The sequence below is a fragment of the Nerophis ophidion genome, linkage group LG27, assembly GCF_033978795.1.
Source record: "Nerophis ophidion isolate RoL-2023_Sa linkage group LG27, RoL_Noph_v1.0, whole genome shotgun sequence".
Classification (NCBI taxonomy): Eukaryota; Metazoa; Chordata; class Actinopteri; order Syngnathiformes; family Syngnathidae; genus Nerophis; species Nerophis ophidion.
This window is the reverse complement of record NC_084637.1, coordinates 13,605,478-13,627,977: the sequence shown is the minus strand read 5'-3', so window position 1 is coordinate 13,627,977 and position 22,500 is coordinate 13,605,478. Positions and strand designations below refer to the sequence as shown.

Sequence of the window (22,500 nt, the reverse complement as noted above, 5' to 3'; positions counted from 1 at the left end):
CCCTACATTTAAATATACAGACATTACACATCACAAAACAAAAATAACAAAAAGACATCATACATGACCAACACATTTACAGGCTTTATCAGATGGGTCGGCCGGGCCTGCTGTTAAAGGCGGCTATAGCTGCAGGGATTACAGTACATTAAATATATGTTTCTTATTGCAGGTAAGTCCTTAAATAAAATAGTGAAAATACTAGACAACTTGTCTTTTAGTAGTAAATAAGCAAACAAAGGCTCCTAATTAGTCTGCTAAATTATGCAGTAACATATTGTGTCATTTATCATTCTATTATAGTATCACCATTATTAAAGACAAGTAGTAGAAAATGAATTATTAATCTGTTAATATCTGCTTACTTTATCTTTTAACATGCTCTATCTACACTTCTGTTAAGATGTAATATATTATTTTGTTGTTTGATACTTTACATAAATTTTGGATGATACCACAAATTTGGGTATAACTCCGATACCAAGTATTTACAAGATCATTAATTGGTGATATTCAAAGTCCTCATGTGACCAGGGATGTATTTCCTAAATTTATAAACAAAATATACGCTTTTAAAAAACGAAAGAAGATGTTGTGATGCCAAAAAAATAGACGTAATCATGGTAGTATCGACCAGATACGTGCCTGTACTTGATATCATTACAGTGGATGTTAGGTGTAGATTCACCAATGGCGTTGGTTTACATTTTGATGCCGGTGAGCTATGGTGTGTAGTGAAGCATGTTTAGCTATTCCTCGTCCTGCAGGGATGATACTTGTAAGAAACTTACTTTGTCGCCATAGAGACAAGGATTAGTGATTTAGAAGTAGCTAAAACATTGCAGACGGCGGATGGACGTTAGCCGCTAGCTCGCTAGTCATGTCTAAAAGCATCTCGTCCTCTGGGTTTTTTCAGTATTATAACTTCACCTTTATCTTTAGTTTTTAAGCCAAAATGCGTCCGTTCTCCCTTTTCTGTCTACACACTGTGTCTGCTTGTAAGTACTCTGTGATTGTGTGCTGCCGAAGATGCTCCTCTGCTCATAAAACCAATAATTTTACAACGTGACTTCAACGCGGGCGCGGGGGGGGGGGGGGGGGCACGGGAATGGTACTTTTCAGGGACGATAAAGTACCGAAAATTATTCATTAGTATGGCGCAACTATACTAATACCGGTATACCGTACAACCCTAGTGTCAATGGAAGTGGGCATACAATTTAAGTGTTTCTTAATATGGCAGAATATCTCAATATTCATGCAAACAGAGCATCTAAATGAACATAAATTGCCACATATTGGCATGTGAAGTCCATGATCTTACCTACGATTCAGGTTTGGCCTGAAAATTACAATAGCTGACTTGACCCAAAGAAGGAGCATATCTCGTTATTTGACTTAATTCATTCTAATGGACATTTTTTTCAGAACAGAATTGGTGTGAATTAGTGACATGCGGTGAACTAAATACCATGTGAGGCATACATACTTTTTTGTCTTGTTTATTTATTTATTTTTTTTACTTAAATTCATATGTGCAGCTCTAGTCATTGTTGATTTAGGTTGCACATTAGAGTTACATAAAAAAAGGGGAGTTATTCGCTTTCATAAAAACGTTATCATAATGATATTATGATATGATAAATGGTCCAAAATCTATTTGATAAAGTTGTTATTGAATACTTTTAGGTCCCATTTGCTTTAAACAAAATAAATCAAGTATTGTGAGTGTATATTACCTTTCTGTATGTGCATCTGAAGCAGCAATAGCTATCCTCCATCAAAACATACTTTGTAAGACCACATTTAATGTGTCTTAAAGTCCAGTTTAAAGAAGTATTTAATCATGGATACAGTATGTAATCCTCCATATTGGCAGAAATATTCATTTAATTTCAAGAAATTAATAATTTTGCATCTGACAAAAAACACCCACAAACGCTTGCTTACTCAAATAAAAATGCCATGTTTGTTACAAATATAGTTAAAAATGTCAGGCTTACCCCTGACAGTTTGGTTGTGTTTTAGTTTTTCCTTTGTGTGTGTGTAGTATTTCCTGTCTTTAGTTCCTGTCAGCACTCTTATTTTGGTTGAGTTTCATGTTTGTCTTCCTGAGTGCTGTGTCCCCTCAGCTCCTGTCAGCACTCTTATTTTGGTTGAGTTTCATGTTTGTCTTCCTGAGTGCTGTGTCCCCTCAGCTGCGGCTGATTGGCACCTGGCCACACCTGGTGTCAATCAGCCCTGTCCTATCTAGACCTGTTTTGTCCTCCAGTCAGGGCTGGATTATTGTCGTGTCTTGTCGTGTCGATGTCACCACTACCTGTCTTGTCGCTTGTAGCTTTGTCTACTTCTGTTCACTCTGCTCATGCCATAGTTCTGTCGTGTCACAGTAAGTGTTTTTGTTCTTAGCCAAGTTTGTTATCCGCCTCGTGCGCGCTTTTTGTTTGTACCCTTTTGTTTGTTCTTGTTTTAGTATTTAAATTAAATCATGTTTTCTTATTCAATGCCTGCCACCATTTTTGCATCTTGGGGTTTGTCTTCAACAAACTCTGACAAAAAAAATAAATAAAAGAAAAGAAATGCTGGCTTCGCCGGAGAGACCTGTGTCTGTTAGCTTGAGCGCCCCCACTTCTCCCAGTGTGACGAGTCAGAGTACTGCTGAGGCATTGAACTGCAAGTTGACAATATATCGCCCCCCTACCTTGAGGCAGAGGTACATGGTGCCTCAAAACCTTCCTTTTCCACGTGGCACCAAGCATTCGCCCCTTCGCACGCACGCCCAATACACACTGTGTGTAGCCGTGGAGGCACCGCCTGTGTCGGCCTCACTTCTCATCTGCTGCATTGTTTTGATCAGGAAACATGGAATTTCAGAGATTTTGACCATGAAAATTATCTAAATATACAGGAACCACACCAAAATCCCATAGAAAGCATCAACCAAAAGATAAATATTAAAACTTATTTTGTTTTATTACTTCGTTTTGGAACATCTCATGGTTAAGCCACCTGGTGGCAGGTGAGGCATTGCCTCACTTGCCTCCCCTGACAGCAAGTTACCGGTGTGTATAGTTTCATAACACTATAGCAGTGGTTTCTCAAAAAGTACCGGCTCATAAAAAAACTCTGACCTCCAAGTACCGCTATAATGACCAACATGAAAATTCAGTATCATAGTAGGCTTAAGTATGCATTAAAAACAAGACAGCGGTTTTAGTCAACAAGTGTATTTAAAAAATTTTGACCACAGCAACACTGTTTGAATATAAGTGTCAGGCTTGTCCCTGACAGTGTGGCCATGTTTTAGTTTTACCTGTCTGTTTCCTGTCAGCGCTCTTATTTTGTCGGTTTCCTGTTTTTTTTCCCTGAGCGCTGTTTCCCCTAACCTGCGGCTGGTTGGCACCTGGCCACACCTGGTGTCAATCAGCCCCCTCCTATTTGAACCGGTTTTGTCCTCCAGTCAGATGGTGGATTAGTCTGTCACATTTCGTTTGTGACGAACCCCAAGATACAGAGAAGGAGGCAGGCATAGAGTAAGAAAACATGACTTAATTTAAATATTAAAACAAAAACAAACCAAAAGGGTACCAACAAAAGGTGCGCACGAGGCGGATAACAAACTTGGCTAAGGACAAAAACACTGTGACACGACGGAACTATGGCATGAGCAGAGGGAACAGAAGTAGACAAAGCTACACGCGACAACACATGTAGTGGTGACATTGACACGACACAACAATAATCCAGCATCTGACTGGAGGACAAAACAGGTTCAAATAGGGTCGGGCTGATTGACACCAGGTGTGGCCAGGTGCCAATCAGCGCTCCGGGAAAAAAAAAAAAAACGGAAACAGACAAAATAAGAGCGCTGACAGGAAACAGACAGGAAAAACTAAAACATGGCCACACTGTCAGGAACAAGCCTGACAAAGGGAGAATAAAACACCATACTTTAACCAAGAGATTATTTGGCGTAGCAAAGCATTTAAAAGGAACAATAAGTTGCTCTGTCTTTGTTTGTTTTTGTTTTATTCAGTTACACATTTTTACACAATTGCTTCAAAACAGGGGTGTCAAACTAATTTTAGTCCAGGGGCCACATTGAGGAAAATCTATTCCCAGGGTGGACCGGACTGGTAAAATCATGGCATGATAACTTAAAAACAAAGACAGATTCAGATGGTTTTCTTCAGCTGCAAGAAATAATCATCACTATTCATGGAGAACAAATGTGACTGAGTTTTAGTTAGAGCATTGCCATTAAGGGGTGGAGTTTGATCTAGGATACAGCCTAGAAATGTAAACCTCAAAAGACTTACTGTGGTGCTCATCGGTGATCTCCCTGCCCTGGTAGTACCACACAACCTCCGGCACGGGTGAACTGATGACGTCACAAATGACCTCAGCCGTCTCACCGTGGCGGAACTCCTGCGGCGATTGAACGTCTCGAAAAGTCAGCCTCTCTGCAAGATCAAACAAGATCAAGTTAAAAAAACAAACAAACGGCCGAACGGTCGACAGTTGTTTTTGTGTTTAACCAAAAACAAATGTGAAGAAAAAACTGCACAAAGAAGAACTGAAAGTGTGTGTCTGGTGGTGATGCAATGTTTATAGACTACCGTGTTCTTCTCACAAATGTGTTAACAGTCAATATCTGACAAAATTGCCTTTTTTTTTATATATTTTTTTTTTCCTGTCCAGCTACTCAGGCAAAAACATTATTGCCTTATTTGTATTTAACTTTATTACCGTATTTTCCGCACTATAAGGCGCACCTAAAAACCTCAAATTTTCTCAAAAGCTGACAGTGCGCCTTATAATCCGGGGCGCCTTATATATGGACCAATATTGAGCCACAATAAGCGGTAGAAATGGATGGATGGATGGTCTCGCAACTATGGTAAGCAGCCGCCAACTTCATTTTCCTCCGTCATTTACCATGAATTGATTAACGTGGACCCCGACTTAAACAAGTTGAAAAACTTATTCGGGTGTTACCATTTAGTGGTCAATTGTACGGTATTGTCAGGCTTGGACTTGGATTGTTTGTGCTCCTTCGACGCAGAGGGAATATGGGACGAGCCAGGCGTGAATTCAGGTACATAATTTTAATTTTATTAATACTCAAAATACAAAAAAAAGGCAAACCAAGGACGCGCTCTGTGGCGGATAAAAATATATACTATAACTTAGAACAAAAACAGCACAATGGCAATACTATCTACAAAACAAACAAAAGATACTATCAAAGACATAAATACAAACAAAAACTTACTTGGCGTGGATGAATCAAAAAGCATGGCATGAAGTATGTAAGGCAATGAAAGTTAGAACGGCATGGGTAATGAAAGTTGGTGTGAAGACCCCAGGACGAAGACAAGAAAAAGAGTGACTTAAATAGCTGTGATGATTAGTGAAAACAGGTGAGGCTGAGAACAGGGACGTGACAGGTGAAAACTGATGAGGTTGGCATGGAAACAAACAAAACCAGGAAGTGCAAAACGTGACTGATTGTCCAAAATCAAAAACATAACATGTCAAAACAAAACATGATCCATAGGTGTGACAGGTATATTTACTGAACTGTGCAATCTACTAATAAAAGTATCAATCAATCAATCAAAAGAAGAAGAAGCGCGCGGTGCATGCTGGGATATATGACTGCGGGAGGCGTGCCGTTTCTGTGTGTAAAGACCCCAAAACGGCTCCTACGAGTTTAAACTCAAGGCGATCAGTCACATAGTAGAACACGGGAATAGACCAGCAGCGAAATAATTTAACGTTAACAGCAGCGACACTGACTCGTTTAATGACGACTTCGACTGTTTGATTCGAACACTGAAGAAGAATGAGGGATTCGTGGATGAGGAATAACTTAAAGTGAGCTTTACATGTTTATTTTGTGTGTTGTGTTGTGTGACATTATCATTTGAGCAACGTTGAGTTATTGATATATTATTGCTTTGCACTATTTGGAGTGTTACTATATTGTTATTGCACTAACCGTAAGAGTATCAGACAGTTTTTTACGTGTGGATTGAATCATGGAAAATAATAAAACAGCTGTTTATTCATTTTGGGAGTGAACGAAGTTGTCAGAACACTGGTTTGTGATCTATTAATAAAGTTTGACTGACATATCTGACTGTTTTGTTGACATTCCCTTTAGTGCAGCTCCATCTGATGCAGGGGTCGGTAACCTTGTTTTGGCTGAGAGAGCCAAGAAGCCAAATATTTTAAAATGTATTTCCCTAAGAGCCATATAATTTTTTTTTTTAACACTGAACACAACTAAATTTTTAAGTAAGACAAACATTTCCAGAGTATAATAGGTCTCTTATTCGTTGTAATAACATTGTTATTCTGAAGCTAACCGTGGAGGGGGCGTGGCCTGCGGGCCTGCAGCAAAGCAGGACTTTGCCAGGACCGGCCTCGAAATCAGCGAAAGGTGCGTAGATGGCCCACCTGGTACTTGTTATCTAATTACCTGTCGCTCTGTTATAAGTAGGAGCCAGGAGGATTGATTGATTGATACTTTTATTAGTAGATTGCACAGTTCAGTACATATTCCGTACAATTGACCACTAAATGGTAACACCCGAATAAGTTTTTCAACTTGTTTAAGTCGGGGTCCACGTTAATCAATTCATGGTACAAATATATACTATCAGCATAATACAGTCATCACACAAGTTAATCATCATAGTATGTACATTGACTTATTTACATTATTTACAATCCGGGGGGTGGGATGAGGAGCTTTGGTTGATATCAGCACTTCAGTCATCAACAATTGTATCAACAGAGAAAGGGGAGAGACAGGGTTGGGGCTGGAGCCAGAGGGCGAATGAGGACGAAAGACAAAAAGACAATTGCTTGAAAGCAACTGAGAGACTGATTGAAAAAAACAACAATATTTTAACCATAAAACAGGCTCTCATGTCGGTCTGAAGAACCCCCAGGAAGGGAAGCCCAACACGAACCAATAATAAATAAATTACTTCTTACTATTAACGCAACTTCTTGAACATAAAAATGCGTGAGAATGTTTTATATTTTGAATGTTATTTTTAACAATATGATTACAAGTGGAATTTTTCATTAATTATCGTGTTAAGCAATAGCTCAGATGTATCCGAGAGCCAGATGCAGTCATCAAAAGAGCCACATCTGGCTCTAGAGCCATAACCCCAGCTTCTACTGCAGTATCTATTCTATGCGCCTTATAATGCGGTGCGCCTTATATATGAATAGAATATTAAAATAGGCTATTCATTGAAGGTGCGCCTTATAATCCGGTTCGCCTTATAGTGCGGAAAATACGGTAAATGGATTCATATTATTATAAGGTGCTGTCGGGCAAGAACAGGAGGGGATAGAAAGAGAAAAAAAAGGAAGACAGAGGGAGAAATTGCTGGGACAAGAGGGGGATAAGACAGAGAGACAATAACAACCACAACAATAACAACATCAGCAAATGGGATAAGTACAAATATGATGGTAAATGTGATAGCAAAAAAGCAGTTAGTGAAATATATAACACACAAATGACAATGAACATTATTACAATACAAATGGAGCAATACACATACCAATAGAAATGGCACTATTGATAATGAACAACCATAATTTACCTCTATTATCAACAATACAATTGCTTTAAATGCAACAATACATATATAAAATGAGAACTTGAAACACAAAAGAAAGCAGACAAATGGAGGGAAAGAAAGGAAAGCCAACGATATTGGTATCGATTTTGTTGCTTCAAATAATCGTTTGAAGAACCGTAACTAATACAAATGCATGAAATCCTGAACTTAAAATACGCAGACAGTCTCCGCACAGCCGAGAGCACACATGAGCTACATATATATTAATAAGTGGTGTCCCGATACCAATAATTTAATACCCGTACCAACATTATTTCAAAACCTTTTGGTACTTTTCTAAATAAAAGGGCTTTATTACAAGAAAAAAATCTTACGTTATATTAAATATATGTTTCTTATAGCAAGTTTGTCCTTAAATAAAATAGTGAACATACAAGACAACTTGTCTTTTATTAATAAATAAGCAAACAAAGGCTCCTAATTTAGCTGCTGAAATATGCAGTAACATATTTAATTTAATTTTCCTGAACGTACTCTCCTGAAGGAATAAATAAAGTACTAAAATATGGCACCGGCGGCGGCGATGACCAAGAAGAACGCGGAGTTGGAATATAATTTCAACACTTTATGTACATATTTATATACATATTTATATAATATTTACATATTTATATTCACAGACAGAGTCCCATTGCTTTTATGAGCGGCCGAGCGAGTCAAAAGCCCAAAAAACTATATAAATGTATATATTATATATATATATATATATATAGTTGTTTTTTTTTGGAATAATTTTTTTTTTGTGTTTTTTTTGTTGTTTTTTTTTGTCGCGGCCGTAATTCTTTCTTGGCGGGCCACCACAAATAAATGAATGTGTGGGAAATCCTGTGCACCAATGCTGAATATGGATTCTGGATTTCACTCAAAAGACTAGACCGTCATTACGTTTTGGTTTTTATTTACAACAAATTCTTCAAACAATGAAACAGCTTCTTTGGCTTTTTTAACAGCCTTTAGCAGCCTTTGGTAGCTTTTTGCAGTCTTTAGGAGCTTTTAGCAGTCTTAGTTTTGAGCTTTTAGGTGAAAAACCTTTAAGGACAAAACACCACGAGATTAACATGCTGTACAAAATCAATTATTAATCCCATAATTTACAATTATTAATTAGGCTATCAAACAAGTGCGAGAAAATTGACTAATATTTTGCCTTTAAGTTAAAACAGTTTTAAATAAAGTGTCAACATAAATGCACCAAGATACATATAAAATACATTTAACCCCAAAAACACAATAGATAAATGCAGCAGAAAACCCAATATACAAATACATAAATACCTTACCAAATAATCACCTATTTTATATACATATTTAATATACATATCCAACATAGATGTATTAATTTAGCAGTGAAAGACTCAGTCTTAAATGCTGTTTACTGGTCAGTCTTAAATGCTGTTTACTGGTAGAAAAATGACACGTTTCCTATGCCCTTAAAATATTCTTAAGGCCCCCTAAATAATTTGGCGTTAAATTTTATTTTATTTTTATAAAAACGTTTTTTTTTCCCAAAACATGCCGAAATATTCATTTTAAAGTGGCCCGACTAAGAGTTTAAAATAAATAATCATATAACCAGTCATTATTCACTCAGTTTCCCCTCGTAAGGTAGAAAGCTCTTTTACTGAGTCAGTATCCAATCCATTCCACTTGTTCACGTCACTTCCTGTTTGGAGTTCGCGCGCGTCTGACTGTTTAGTTCATGGGTGTCAAACGCTGGCCCGCGGGCCAGATGTAATTTAATTTGGCCCTTGAGGCAATATCAATTTAGCATTAGAGCTGGCCCGCCGGTGTTATACAGCGTCGGTGCCGCTGTAACCCCGGTGTTATACAGCGTCGGTGCCGCTGTATAACACCGCATTCACCGCTAATACTCATACTTGCCAAACTTCCTAATTTTCCCGGTAGACTCCCGAAGTTCAGTGCCCCTCCCGAAAATCTCCCGGGGCAACCATTCTCCCGAATTTCTACCGATTTCCATCTGGACAACTATATTGGGGGCGTGCATTTAAGGCACTGCCTTAAGTGTTCTCTAAAACCTGTTGTCATGTCCGCTTTTCCTCCATACTAACAGCGTGTCACATAATATTTGTGGCTTTTACACACACACACACACGCACACACACGCACAAGTGAATGCAAGGCATACTTGGTCAACAGCCATACAGGTCACACTGAGGGTGGCCGTATAAACAACTTAAGCACTGTTACAAATATGCGCCACACTGTGAACCCACGCCAAACAAGAATGACAAACACATTTCGGGTGAATATCCGCACCGTAACACAACAGAACAAATGCCCAGAAACCCTTGCAGCACTAAGTCTTCCGGGAAACTCCCAGCAAACTGACCAATAATTAACGTTTTATTCATGCATTTTCTCTTTCTACTTCAAGGCTTGAATGTTTGGTTCATTCATTATTGTTATTTCATTTTCAAATTTTCTATTAGCCTGTGGAAAAAATTTGATATTTACCTCAGAAGATTGCAGATAGAAATAAAGGCATAACATTTTTATTAAAATTTTATTTCATATGCCATTGATATTTTTGTATACATTGTACATTCATAAATCTGTTACATTTAAATGTTTAACTAACATAACCATAGCAATCGATGGAATATTTTAATGTTTAACAATGGAAATCCTAAATGACAAAAAGACAAATATCTTCATGAGTTGTGTATACCAGGCAGAGGTGGGTAGTAACGCGCTACATTTACTACGTTACATCTACTAGAGTAACTTTTGGGATAAATTGTACTTCTAAGAGTAGTTTTTATGCAACATACTTTTACTTTTACTTGAGTATATTTATAAAGAAGAAACGCTACTTTTACTCCGCTCCATTTATCTACAATCAGCTCGTTACTCTGTACTTTTTTTTTATCGATCTGTTAATGCACGCTTTGTTTGTTTTGATTTTGTCAGACACGCATTCAAAGTAGGAACTACGCATGCCTGCGTTTCACCAATCAAATGCAGTCACTGGTGACGTTGGACCAATCAAACAAAACCAGGCGGTCACGTGACCGCCACACGTCAAATCCGACCTAAAAAAGTTGAAAAACTTATTGGGGTGTTACCATTTAGTGGTCAATCGTGCGGAATATGTACTGTACTGTGCACTTTTACTAATAAAAGTTTCAATCAATCAATCAAAAGTGTAAAGGAAAAAAGACACTTTTTATTTCAACTGTACTTCCCGTCAAAAGGCAAAAGACTGATTGCACAGTTCCTGTCTTCACAATAAAAGCGGTGCTCCATCGCGCCTGCGCTAACAAAATAAGAGTCTCCGAAAGCCAGCGCAAACAAGCTAAGAAGCTACGGAGTTTGCCGCCAATGTGTTTCTTGTAAAGTGTATAAAAACGAATATGGAAGCTGGACTGATAAGATGCCAAAAACCATCGACTTTCATGTGGCATTAGACAGAAAAGAATAACTTTTTTTCTCCTCCATTTGAAAATGTGGACATTATCAGCACTATACTGTCTGATTCCAATCAATACAAGTCATCAGAATCAGGTAATACACCAACATATATTCTTGTCTTCATAAATGATAGGAATCTATGTGTTAAACATGCATGTATATTCATTAAAACACCTTTAACATGTCAACAAAAACGGCAAAATAAATAACTATAAATTATATACTGTATGTATATATATATCTATATCTCTCTCTATATATATATCTCTCTCTATATATATATCTCTCTCTATATATATATATATGATATAGGGACGGCGTGGCGCAGTGGGAGAGTGGCCGTGCGCAACCCGAGGGTCACTGGTTCAAATCCCACCTAGAACCAAAACTCGTCACGTCCGTTGTGTCCTGAGCAAGACACTTCACCCTTGCTCCTGATGGGTGCTGGTTGGCGCCTTGCATGGCAGCTCCCTCCATCAGTGTGTGAATGTGTGTGTGAATGGGTAAATGTGGAAGTAGTGTCAAAGCGCTTTGAGTACCTTGAAGGTAGAAAAGCGCTATACAAGTACAACCCATTTATCATTTATATGTGTGTGTATGTATATATGAGGTAGATCACCTCGACTTGGTCATTTATTAAGTAATTGATTTACGTTGAAAAACATATTGGGGTGTTACCATTTAGTGGTCAATTGTACGGAATATGTACTGTATTGTGCAATCTACTAATACAAGTTTCAATCAATCAATCAATCAATCAATCGATGAATGCCTACTGAGCCTATGGTGCTGTTAAGTTATTGTGGCTCGATTTTCCTTAATATTTTTATTTTAATGTATTATTATTTAATACGTATTATTGTTTTAGTTGCTTACGAGATATTCCTGGCTATGAATTTGCTCATTGCTATTTTTATGTTTTTGTGCATTATTTGTTGCTGTAATCATTAAACAAACAGGTTACTCATCAGTTACTCAGTACCTGAGTAGTTTTTTCACAACATACTTTTTACTTTTACTCAAGTAAATATTTGGATGACTACTCCTTACTTTTACCTGAGTAATAAATCTCTAAAGTAACAGTACTCTTACTTGAGTACAATTTCTGGCTACTCTACCCACCTCTGATACCGGGCACCTGCTTCAAGCATATAAACTTTCAATGAATGGATGGCTAAACTATTTCCTCTGTGAACCATAAAACCATATCTATATGTGGTGATTTTAACACTGATTTGTTAACTCAACCAAGCAAAAACACGTGGATGACTTCATTGACACAATGTACAGCTTGTCTCTATATCCTACCATTACCAAAGCAAGCAGAATAACAACAAAACATAGTGCCACAATCCACAACAATTCTACAAATATTATGACAAATCAAAACATCAGTTGCCTATTTATGTGATATCACTGCCCATTTACCTGTTTTTACTTTATGTGACTGTCCTCTCAAGAAAACCAAAGACACTACGGCAAACATCTTTAAACCAATAACAACTGAGGAAACAATCTGTGCCCTAAACAATGGTTTAGCACAGTGGTTCTTAACCTGGGTTCGATCGAACCCTAGGGGTTCGGCAGAGGTCAAAACTTACCCGACTCATCGCCTCAATAAAAACTTCTCCCTATCGGCGTATTACGGATACGGCAACAGCAGAAGTCACACTGATTTGCAGGTGTGTAAATTGTTGTGAGTTTATGCAATCTTGTGTGAGTTTAGTGTTGGTTTTGTTGTTTGAACAGGGTGATGTTCATGCACGGTTCATTTTGTGCACCAGTAAAAAAACATGGTAACACTTCAGTATGGGGAACATATTCACCATCAATTAGTTGCTTATTAACATGCAAATTAGTAACATATTGCCTCTTAACTAGTCATTATTAAGTACTTAATGCCTTATTCAGCATGGCTTCATTATAACCCTAACCCTCTAACCCTAACCAAATAACTCCAAATGAAGTCTTTGTTACTTAGAATATGTTCCCCTAGTGTCCAAAAACCTCGTATAATAATAATAATAATAATAATAATAATAATAATAATAATAATAATAATAACATTAATAGGTTTGTAAAAAAAAAAAAAAACTTTACGTTGAGCAAACAACCTCAAATTGCCACAGTGTAAAAAATAGTAATAATAATAGTAAAAAGATAAAAAATATAAAACTAGAAACAGCCCAATAGCTACAACCAGCATGCATGTCTATAAAAAGGCTTTTTTAAAAACATGGGTTTTTAAGCCTTTTTTCAAAGCATTCACAGTCTGAGGTACCCTCAGGTGGTCGGGGAGAGCGTTCCACAGACTGGGAGCAAACTTTTGTCCGTGGAGGTGGGGGGAGGTTAGCCTGTCCGGAGCGGAGGTGTCGTGTGGAGGATTTGGGGGTGAGCAGTTCCTTGAAGTAGAGGGGGGCATTTCCATGGAAGCACAGATGAGTTAATAGGGAGATTTTAAATTCAGTCCTGAATGGAACAGGAAGCCAGTGAAGGGATTTGAGATTTGGTGTGATGTGGTCATGTTTCCGCACTCATCAGGATCCTCGCAGCACTATTTTGTATGTACTGCAGCTTCTGAATGTTCTTGCTGGGGATCCTGACAAGAAGTTCTTCGCAGTAGTCTCTAAATTAAGTCTTTGTTACTTAGAATATGTTCTCCATACTAAAGTGTTACCAAAAACACATAACTTTGTCTTGAATTTGGAAAAAAATATATTTTATTTTTCACTAAGAGGGGTTCGGTGAATGTGCATATGAAACTAGCGGGGTTCGGTACCTCCAAAAAGGTTAAGAACTACTGGTTTAGCAGTCCAGGTTTGGACTTCAGTTTACAGAGAACTAAATGTGGACAGTGCTTATTGTCATTTTTTTAGACATCTTTACTTCCCTGCATAATAAATACTGCCTTGTGAAAGAATATTTTATAAAAAGGAAAAAATTAAAATAGCCCTTGGATCACAAAAAGTATAATTAATGCCTGTAAAAAGAAAAACAATCTCTACAAACTTTTCATCAAAAGAAAAACAAAAAAAGTCGAACGACGATACAAGACGTACAAAAATAAATTAACTGACACAAGACTCACACTAGACTGCATAAACTCACAACAATTTACACACCTGCTAAACAGTGTGACTTCTGCTGTTTCTGTATCCGTAATACGCCGATTGGGAGAAGTTTTTATTGAGACGATGAGTCGGGTGTGTTTTGACCTCTGGAGGCCGACTCACCAAACCCCTAGGGTTTGATCGAACCCAGGTTAAGAACCACTGATCTAAAACACACACCGTGTGTATTTAACCTCCAGACGAGGCACGCTACATGCACACGACTCTTCAATGGCGTCACATTAGTGCCAAAAATCCAAGCGCATACAAACTGTCATCGTGCGCGTGCGAGACATCCTTTGACGCGCGCGGCGCCTTTTTGCTTGCGCGTGGTAGAGATGCACGGATAGGCAAGTATATCATCCGCAACGCAGAACCAAAGTCGTCATCCACCCGCCGTCCAGCCTAACCAACATTTTATCAGGACCGTACCCGCCCGCTAACCGCCCGCTGAAATACATCAGAGGTCGGCCGCCTTTACCACTCACAGAGCTATATAAACCTGTTTGCTGCTAGCGGGGTGTATAAAATAGTCAGGAAGTGTCATGAATACAAAGGATTCTGGGTATTGGTTGTGTTGCATTTATGTTGTGTTACTGGGAGACTGTTCTCCCGAAATGTGTTTGTCGTTTTTAATTGGTGTGGCTTCACAGCGTGGCGCATATTACTAAGAGTGTTAAATTTGTTTATATCACAACCATTAGTGTGCTCTGTGTCACCCAGAATGCCTTGCAGTCGTGTGCGTGTTGCCGCGGAAGCTGCACACAACATGATGCTGGACTGACAAGCAAATTGTACATGTTGTAGAAGGTGACAAAGCCAATGGCTTCATAGCACGCCCTAATACTTATTATCTGGGTGACTGCCGGCAGTCATTCAAGAGAATAATAGCGTCTCTTATTGTCTTCTTCGGTTTATGACACGGGTCTTAAATGGCTCTTTGAATGGCAAATCCCAGAACCATTTATATCAAATATTTCCGGATGGTTCAACCGCCACCCGCCCGAATCTAATTAAAATCTATTTTTTCGTCATGTCAACCGCCCGACCCGCGGTTTATCCATGGATTCCGCGGATGAGACCGCAAACCGCGCATCTCTAGCGCGCGGTGCCTATGTGCGCGCGCGCCATATTCGTTTTGGCACTTTGTGGGCAGTTATTCTTACACGGCCCCTCCTTTCTGATTGGTCAGGCGAAAATAGCTGAGGGCCAATCAGAAGTATAGCAGGGCGGGTCATCGTCAATATGTATCAAGATGATACAATTCCTGTCGACAAACTAATTCTAAAAAGTCCAAATTTAGAGGAGTTATGGAAAATGTATGAATGTATGCCACTTTGTGGCATACATTCAATATTTACATACACAAATATTAAATAAATAAATATATTTTTTAAAACAGACAAGAGAGGAAAAAAAACATTTGAAAGTATAATTTCCATCATTGACATCTGTGGACTGGTTGTATGTGTATGAAAAGAGATTGATCTTAAAACTTCATTAACTATGTGATGTTCTCTCAACAGATGAGACATTACCTTCTTCAAAGACTTTCCGATAAAATACAATTGGCAATTTCCACAACTCCTCTAAATTTGGACTTTTTAGACTTTGTTTTTCGACAGGAACTGTATCATCTTGATACATATTGGCGATGACCCGCCCTACTATACTTCTGATTGGCCCTGAGCTATTTTCGCCTGACCAATCAGAAAGAAGGGGCCGTGTAAGAATAACCGCCCACAAAGTGCCAAAACAAAGATGGCGCGCGCACGCAAAAAGGCGCCACGCGCGCGCAAAAGGGTGTCGCGCGCACGAAGTGGAGAATTAGCGCGCGATAACAGTTTTTATGCGCTAGGATTTTGGGCACTAATGTAACGCCATACTCTTCCCTCCCCCCATCTCAACAGCGCAACAAGTGCGTCAGAGCCACAAAGAGGAATGAAGCGTAATCTTACCGGCTGTCCGTTCAGCTTTTCGGTTTTGGTACTGTTTTTTTTTTTTTTTTAGGTACAACTCTGTGTTATCGTCAATGATAGTGAACCTTCCTCCACTCTGCGCGGCGGTGGCGTCGTGTGATCTCCTTGATTAGATGCAGCTGTCTAATTATCGGGCTCGCGCACCAGCAGGTGAGACGGGAGCGCGCTGCGCTTTACCTGCGCATGAATGTGAATAGAACGCTCTGATCATATAAACAGACTGGCTGAACTAATGGTATCGTGGTACTATACAAATACCGGTATACCGTAAAACCCTAATATAAATATAAAAACACACACACATTTAAATATATACATATATACACACATACATACACACATTTAAATATATACATGTATGATTATACATGTATATATGTATATATATATATATATATATATATATATATATATATATATGTGTGTGTAAACATATATATGTGTGTACATGTGTATATAAATACATGTATATACGTATTTATATATGTATATAAAAATGTATATACACACACATATATATACACACACACACACATATATATGTATGTACATATATATATGTGTGTACATGTGTATATAAATATATGGATATACGTATTTATATATGTATATAAATATGTATATATACATATGTATATATATGTGTACATGTGTATATAAATACATGATATACGTATTTATATATGTATATAAATATGTATATATATATATATATATACACACACATATACATATAAATATATATGTATATGTGGGTGTATATATGTGTGTGTGTGTATATATATACATATTTATATACATATATAAATACGTATATCATGTATTTATATACACATGTACACACACGCACACACACACACACACACACACACACACACACACACACATATATATATATTAGGGGTGTGGGAAAAAATCGATTCGAATACGAATCGAATCGAATACGTTGTGCGATTCAGAATCGATTCTCTTTTTTTTTAAATAGATTTTTAATTTTTTATTTCATTTATTTATTCATTCATTTTTATCAATCCAACAAAACAATACACAGCAATACCATAACAATGAAATCCAATTCCAAAACCTAACCTGACCCAGCAACACTCAGAACTGCAATAAACAGAGCAGTTGAGAGGAGACACAAACACGACACAGAACAAACCAAAAGTAGTGAAACAAAAATGAATATTATCAACAACAGTATCAATATTAGTTATAATTTCAGCACATTATCATTAGACATTTATAAAAATTATAAAAAAGAACAATAGTGTCACAGTGGCTTACACTTGCATCGCATCTCATAAGCTTGACAACACACTGTGTCCAATGTTTTCACAAAGATAAAGTAAGTCGTATTTTTGGTTTGTTTAATAGTTAAAACAAATTTAAATTATTGCAATCAGTTGATAAACCATTGTCCTTTACAATTATAAAAGCTTTTTTTTTAAGATAAAATAAGTCATATTTTTGGTTCGTTTAATAGTTAAAACAAATTTAAATTATTGCAATCAGTTGATAAAACATTGTCCTAAACAATTATAAAAGCTTTTTTTTTTTTTTTAAATCTACTACTCTGCTTGCATGTCAGCAGACTGGGGTAGATCTTGCTGAAATCCTATGTATTGAATGAATACAGAATAATTTTGAATGGGGAAAATATCGTTTTTGAATCGAAAATCGATATATTATCGAATCGTGACCCCAAGAATCGATATTGAATCGAATCGTGGGACACCCAAAGATTCGCAGCCCTAATATATATATATACATACATTTTTTTTCATTTTTGAACATGTGTTTAGAGCGCAATTTTAATTTTGATGACCTTGGCATTGGACCAACCAAGTGCTCTCTGTAGCGCAGGCTCGTTGAATAGATGAGAAGACACTGCTACTCATCGCTCCACCCGTTCTCCTCCCAACTACAATGGTAACCTCTCAGCTTCTTGACCAAGCCTTAAAGTTTCACTTCAGGAATTGATTAGTGTTCCCGACAGTCTCTTGAAAGACAAAACCGTCCTCTATTTAAGTTAAGTTAAAAGTACCCATGATTGTCACACACACACACACACACACACACACACACACACACACACACACACACACACACACACACACACACACACACACACTAGGTGTGGCAAAATTATTCTCTGCATTTGACCCATCACCCTTGAGCACCTCCTGGGAGGTGAGGGGAGTAGTGAGCAGCAGCGTTTTTGGTGATTTAGAAACACATATATGCATTCTATACGGAGCTGTCAAGGGACACACTTTGTTGCATGGGAAATGAAAAATGGTCTGTGAAATATCAACAGATTATTTGGAACGAAAACAGCTCCACAAGTCTGCTACAGGCTAAGCCAATGGATGCCAGCCTGACTGATCGCTCACCTGTCAAACTCATTGCCGCTTGACTTTTCTGGCATCTGTTCATTTTACCTTGGCTGCTGTCACCGTCTCGGTGTGACGGCAGCAAGCTAGCTAGAATGATCTGCCCAGCTTATGGCAGTAAAACTTCAAATGTGACTTTTTACCACAGTGATATTGAATTTTGGAGATTGTTTTGACCAACGGGGGAACTACATGTGGCTATCATAGCAATGAGGTACATTCAGTTAAATCAGGGGTGTCCAAAGTGCGGCCCGCAGGTCATTTTTTAACGGCCCCATGGCCCAGTTTAAAAATACGATTGAGAAAAAAAATTAAAAACATAAAAAGTGTAATGAAAGAGCAAACAGGTGGAATGTAACAATAAAATGTTGCAATGTTTCCCCGAATAACACAAAGCTGCCATGCAGGCTGTTTCATTAAAATATTTTTTTATAATGAATCAAAATCTATGTCAGTATGAATTATTGACCTATTCAAGGCTCCAAAAAAATCACATTGAATATTCCACTTTGAGATATTTTTGGGGGGAAATTTTGCAAGTTTTGTGTTTCCCATATACAATATAAACAACAATACAACGTATAATTGACGGATAGATCTGAAGGTCATCTCGAGATTATTGTGTTAAAAGTAAATAGTAAAAAAAAAATAAAAAAAAACATTATGTTTTTAAACACTTCAATGAGTAGGACCCTTTTTGATCCCAATAATTATAATATGTTTTTTTTTTTAAGTGTCATTGCTCAAACATTTAAAAAAATCAAATCAATGGTGTTATGAGGAATTGACCTTTTTAAGGCTCCAATTCTTATATAATATCAAATATCCCACTTATAAATTTTATTGGGTGAAAATATTGCATATTTTGTGTTTTTTTTCCATAAAAAACAAGGTTTTCTTTGACAAAAAAGGCATACAACTTAAATCTTTAAAAATGTTATATTGACAGAATTACTTAATGTTGATTTAGAGCAGGGGTCGGCAACCTACAATGTTGAAAGAGCCATATTGGACCAAAAACACAGAAACAAATCTGTCTAGAGCCGCAAAAAATTAAAAGCCATATTACATACAGATAGTGTGTCATGAGATATAAATTGAATTATGAGGACTTAAAGGAAACTAAATGAGCTCAAATATAGCAACAACTGAGGCATATCCATGCAATATGTACATACAGCCAGCCTAAATAGCATGTTAGCATCAATTAGCTTACAGTCATGCAGTGACCAAATATGCCTGATTAGCACTACACATAAGTCAATAACATCAACAAAACTCACCTTTGTGCATTCATGCGCAAGGTTATAAGTTTGGTGGACAAAATGAGACATAAAAAGAAGTGGCATAAAACACGTCTTAGAAAGTCGGAGAAAGTTATAAATGTAAACAAACTGTGTTGAGTTCAAAGACCGCCAAAATTAGTAGGACAAAATGGCGCTCGCCAAATACTCGAATCAGTGAAGCTCTTTTAATATAAACAGTGTGCTTTATAGCAATTAGAGAGGTTTGTATCTCCTACAGAAACCAAATTAAAACAAATATGTTTTTTCCCCCTCATCATTTCCATTTTTCATATATTTTTGAAAAAGCTCCAGACAGCCACTAGGGCGGCGCTAAAGATCCGCATGCAGCTCCAGAGCCGCGGGTTGCCGACCCCTGATCTAGAGATTTAAAACTTGAAAAATAATACAAATAATGATACTGAATAATGACACATTTTTAATATTTTTTTGACCAAAATCCTATGGGGACTGAGTGGAGGCCTAAATGTATATTTTTTATCCATATATTGTATTGGTTTTTAAAATAAAAAAAATATCAAAATGGTCCCTGCTCGCTTGGATTTTTCAGTGTGCGGCCCTCAGTGGAAAAAGCTTGGACACCTCTGGGTTAAATTAAGCAAGAAATAATTATGTTCAAGACAAAATCTATTTATCTAATTCTGTTAATTTAGTTATTTTGCACAAAAATGTATTATTGAACAATCGTTTACTCCAAAACCTGTGGATCTAATTATATTCTAGTTGTAGTCAAAGAGTATAAGAATTTGTGTCTATAGGTTGTCAGTCATCGGGTCACATGATCCACAAAAGTTGAATGCATGCAACTGTGAAACTTCTTCATCAAACAAAAAGAGTCTAATTGACGCATTTCAACCTTTGTGGGTAACAAAAACTGCTTTCACACACATAAAAAGTCCTAAAAAAATTGGGTCAATCAGCCCATTTTCTAGGGGGTTAGCAACCCCAGAAGATGATGTGTTCAATGTGTTCTTGTAAAATGTGATATTAGTGGGACATTTGATTAACCTAAATCCAAAACAATGAAGCAGGAACCCTCTGTTGGCGTTTTTTTTTTTTTTTTTTTTAATATAAACACGTGACTTTTGCGACACTTCTGCCGTGCACGAGTTGTCTGTACAGCGATCTGAATGCGTAAAAATAATTGTCTGTAACGTTTACGTGTACGTTTTAACCGTTCGTTTTACATTTGGAATAGAAAATAGTTTAAGAGAAAAAATCCACTTCTCGTTTTTTGGTTTTAATAATAAAAAGGCAAAAAAAACGAAAACGGATCGTTATCCATTGTGCATTATGTGTTAGCTGATTTGAGAAGTGGAAATATAATTTCCCTCTTCCCCGTTCAAGGTTTGGACGTATGGGATTTTAGGCTGTTTTCCTTTTATGGATTTCGATTTTTCCAGAAAAACATAAAAATTTAAAAAACATTTCATCCAAAATGCAAAAATGTGTGGTTATCTGCACGATGACAAATTAAACCGGAAGCAGTATTTTAGGTCCGTGTTCCATCCATCCATTTTTTTTACCACTTATTCCCTTTTACGGTCGCGGGGGACGCTGGCGCCTATCTCAGCTACAATCGGGCGGAAGGCCTTGTACACCCTGGACAAGTCGCCACCACATCGCAGGGCAAACACGTTCCGTTCATTCAATTTCCAATTATTAAAAGCAAAATTAAAAAATTAAATTAGGGCCGTTTTTCGATTTTCATTATACTTGGTAGATTTTACACAGATTGAAATACAGACACACATATCAGCAAAAACACTAACTGATATCCTGACACACACAATACACATACACACACATGTGAATTGTATTACACACACAGAATGAGATACAGAAACACACTTTAGTACACACACGTGAATTGGATTACACACACAGAGATTGAGATACAGATACAAACATTAGCAAAAACACACAAACTGATATCCAGACACACACTTCAGTACACACAAATGAATTGGATTACACAAAGATTGAGATACAAACACACGTTAGCAAAAACACACTAACTGATATCCAGACACACACATTAGTACACACACACATGAATTGGATAACACACAAAGATTGAGATACAAACACACATTAGCAAAAACACACAAACTGATGTCCAGACACACATATTAGTACACGCACACAAATTGGATAACACACAAAGATTGAGATACAGACACACACAAAGATTAGCACAAACAAACCCAGATGGATATCCAGACACACACATTAGTACACCCACACACACATGAATTGGATTACACACACACAGATTGAAATAAACACACACATTAGCACAAACACACACAGATTGAAATCAAGACTCAAACATTAGCACAAACTCACAGATTGATATCCATACACCCACGTGGATTGGATTACACACGCATAGATTGGTATACAGACACACACATTAGTACACACACATGAATTATATTGCACACATACACAGATTGATATCCAGACACACATATAAGTACACACACGTGTATTATATTGCACACACACACACAAAGAGATTGATATCCAGACACACATATTAGTACACACACGTGAATTGGATTACACACACACAGATTGAGATACAGACACACACATTAGCA

The 22,500-nt window shown here is 37.3% G+C and overlaps 1 protein-coding gene across 1 annotated transcript in view; it reads right to left on the bottom strand.

The window, feature by feature from the left end:
- Positions 1–22,500, bottom strand: part of LOC133544058 (neural cell adhesion molecule 2-like) — a 744,172-nt gene that overhangs the window by 152,490 nt on the left and 569,182 nt on the right. Inside the window, exon 4 of the mRNA XM_061889087.1 lies at positions 4,320–4,463. Coding sequence (XP_061745071.1) covers positions 4,320–4,463 — 144 coding nt within the window. The remainder of the gene's footprint in view (positions 1–4,319; positions 4,464–22,500) is intronic.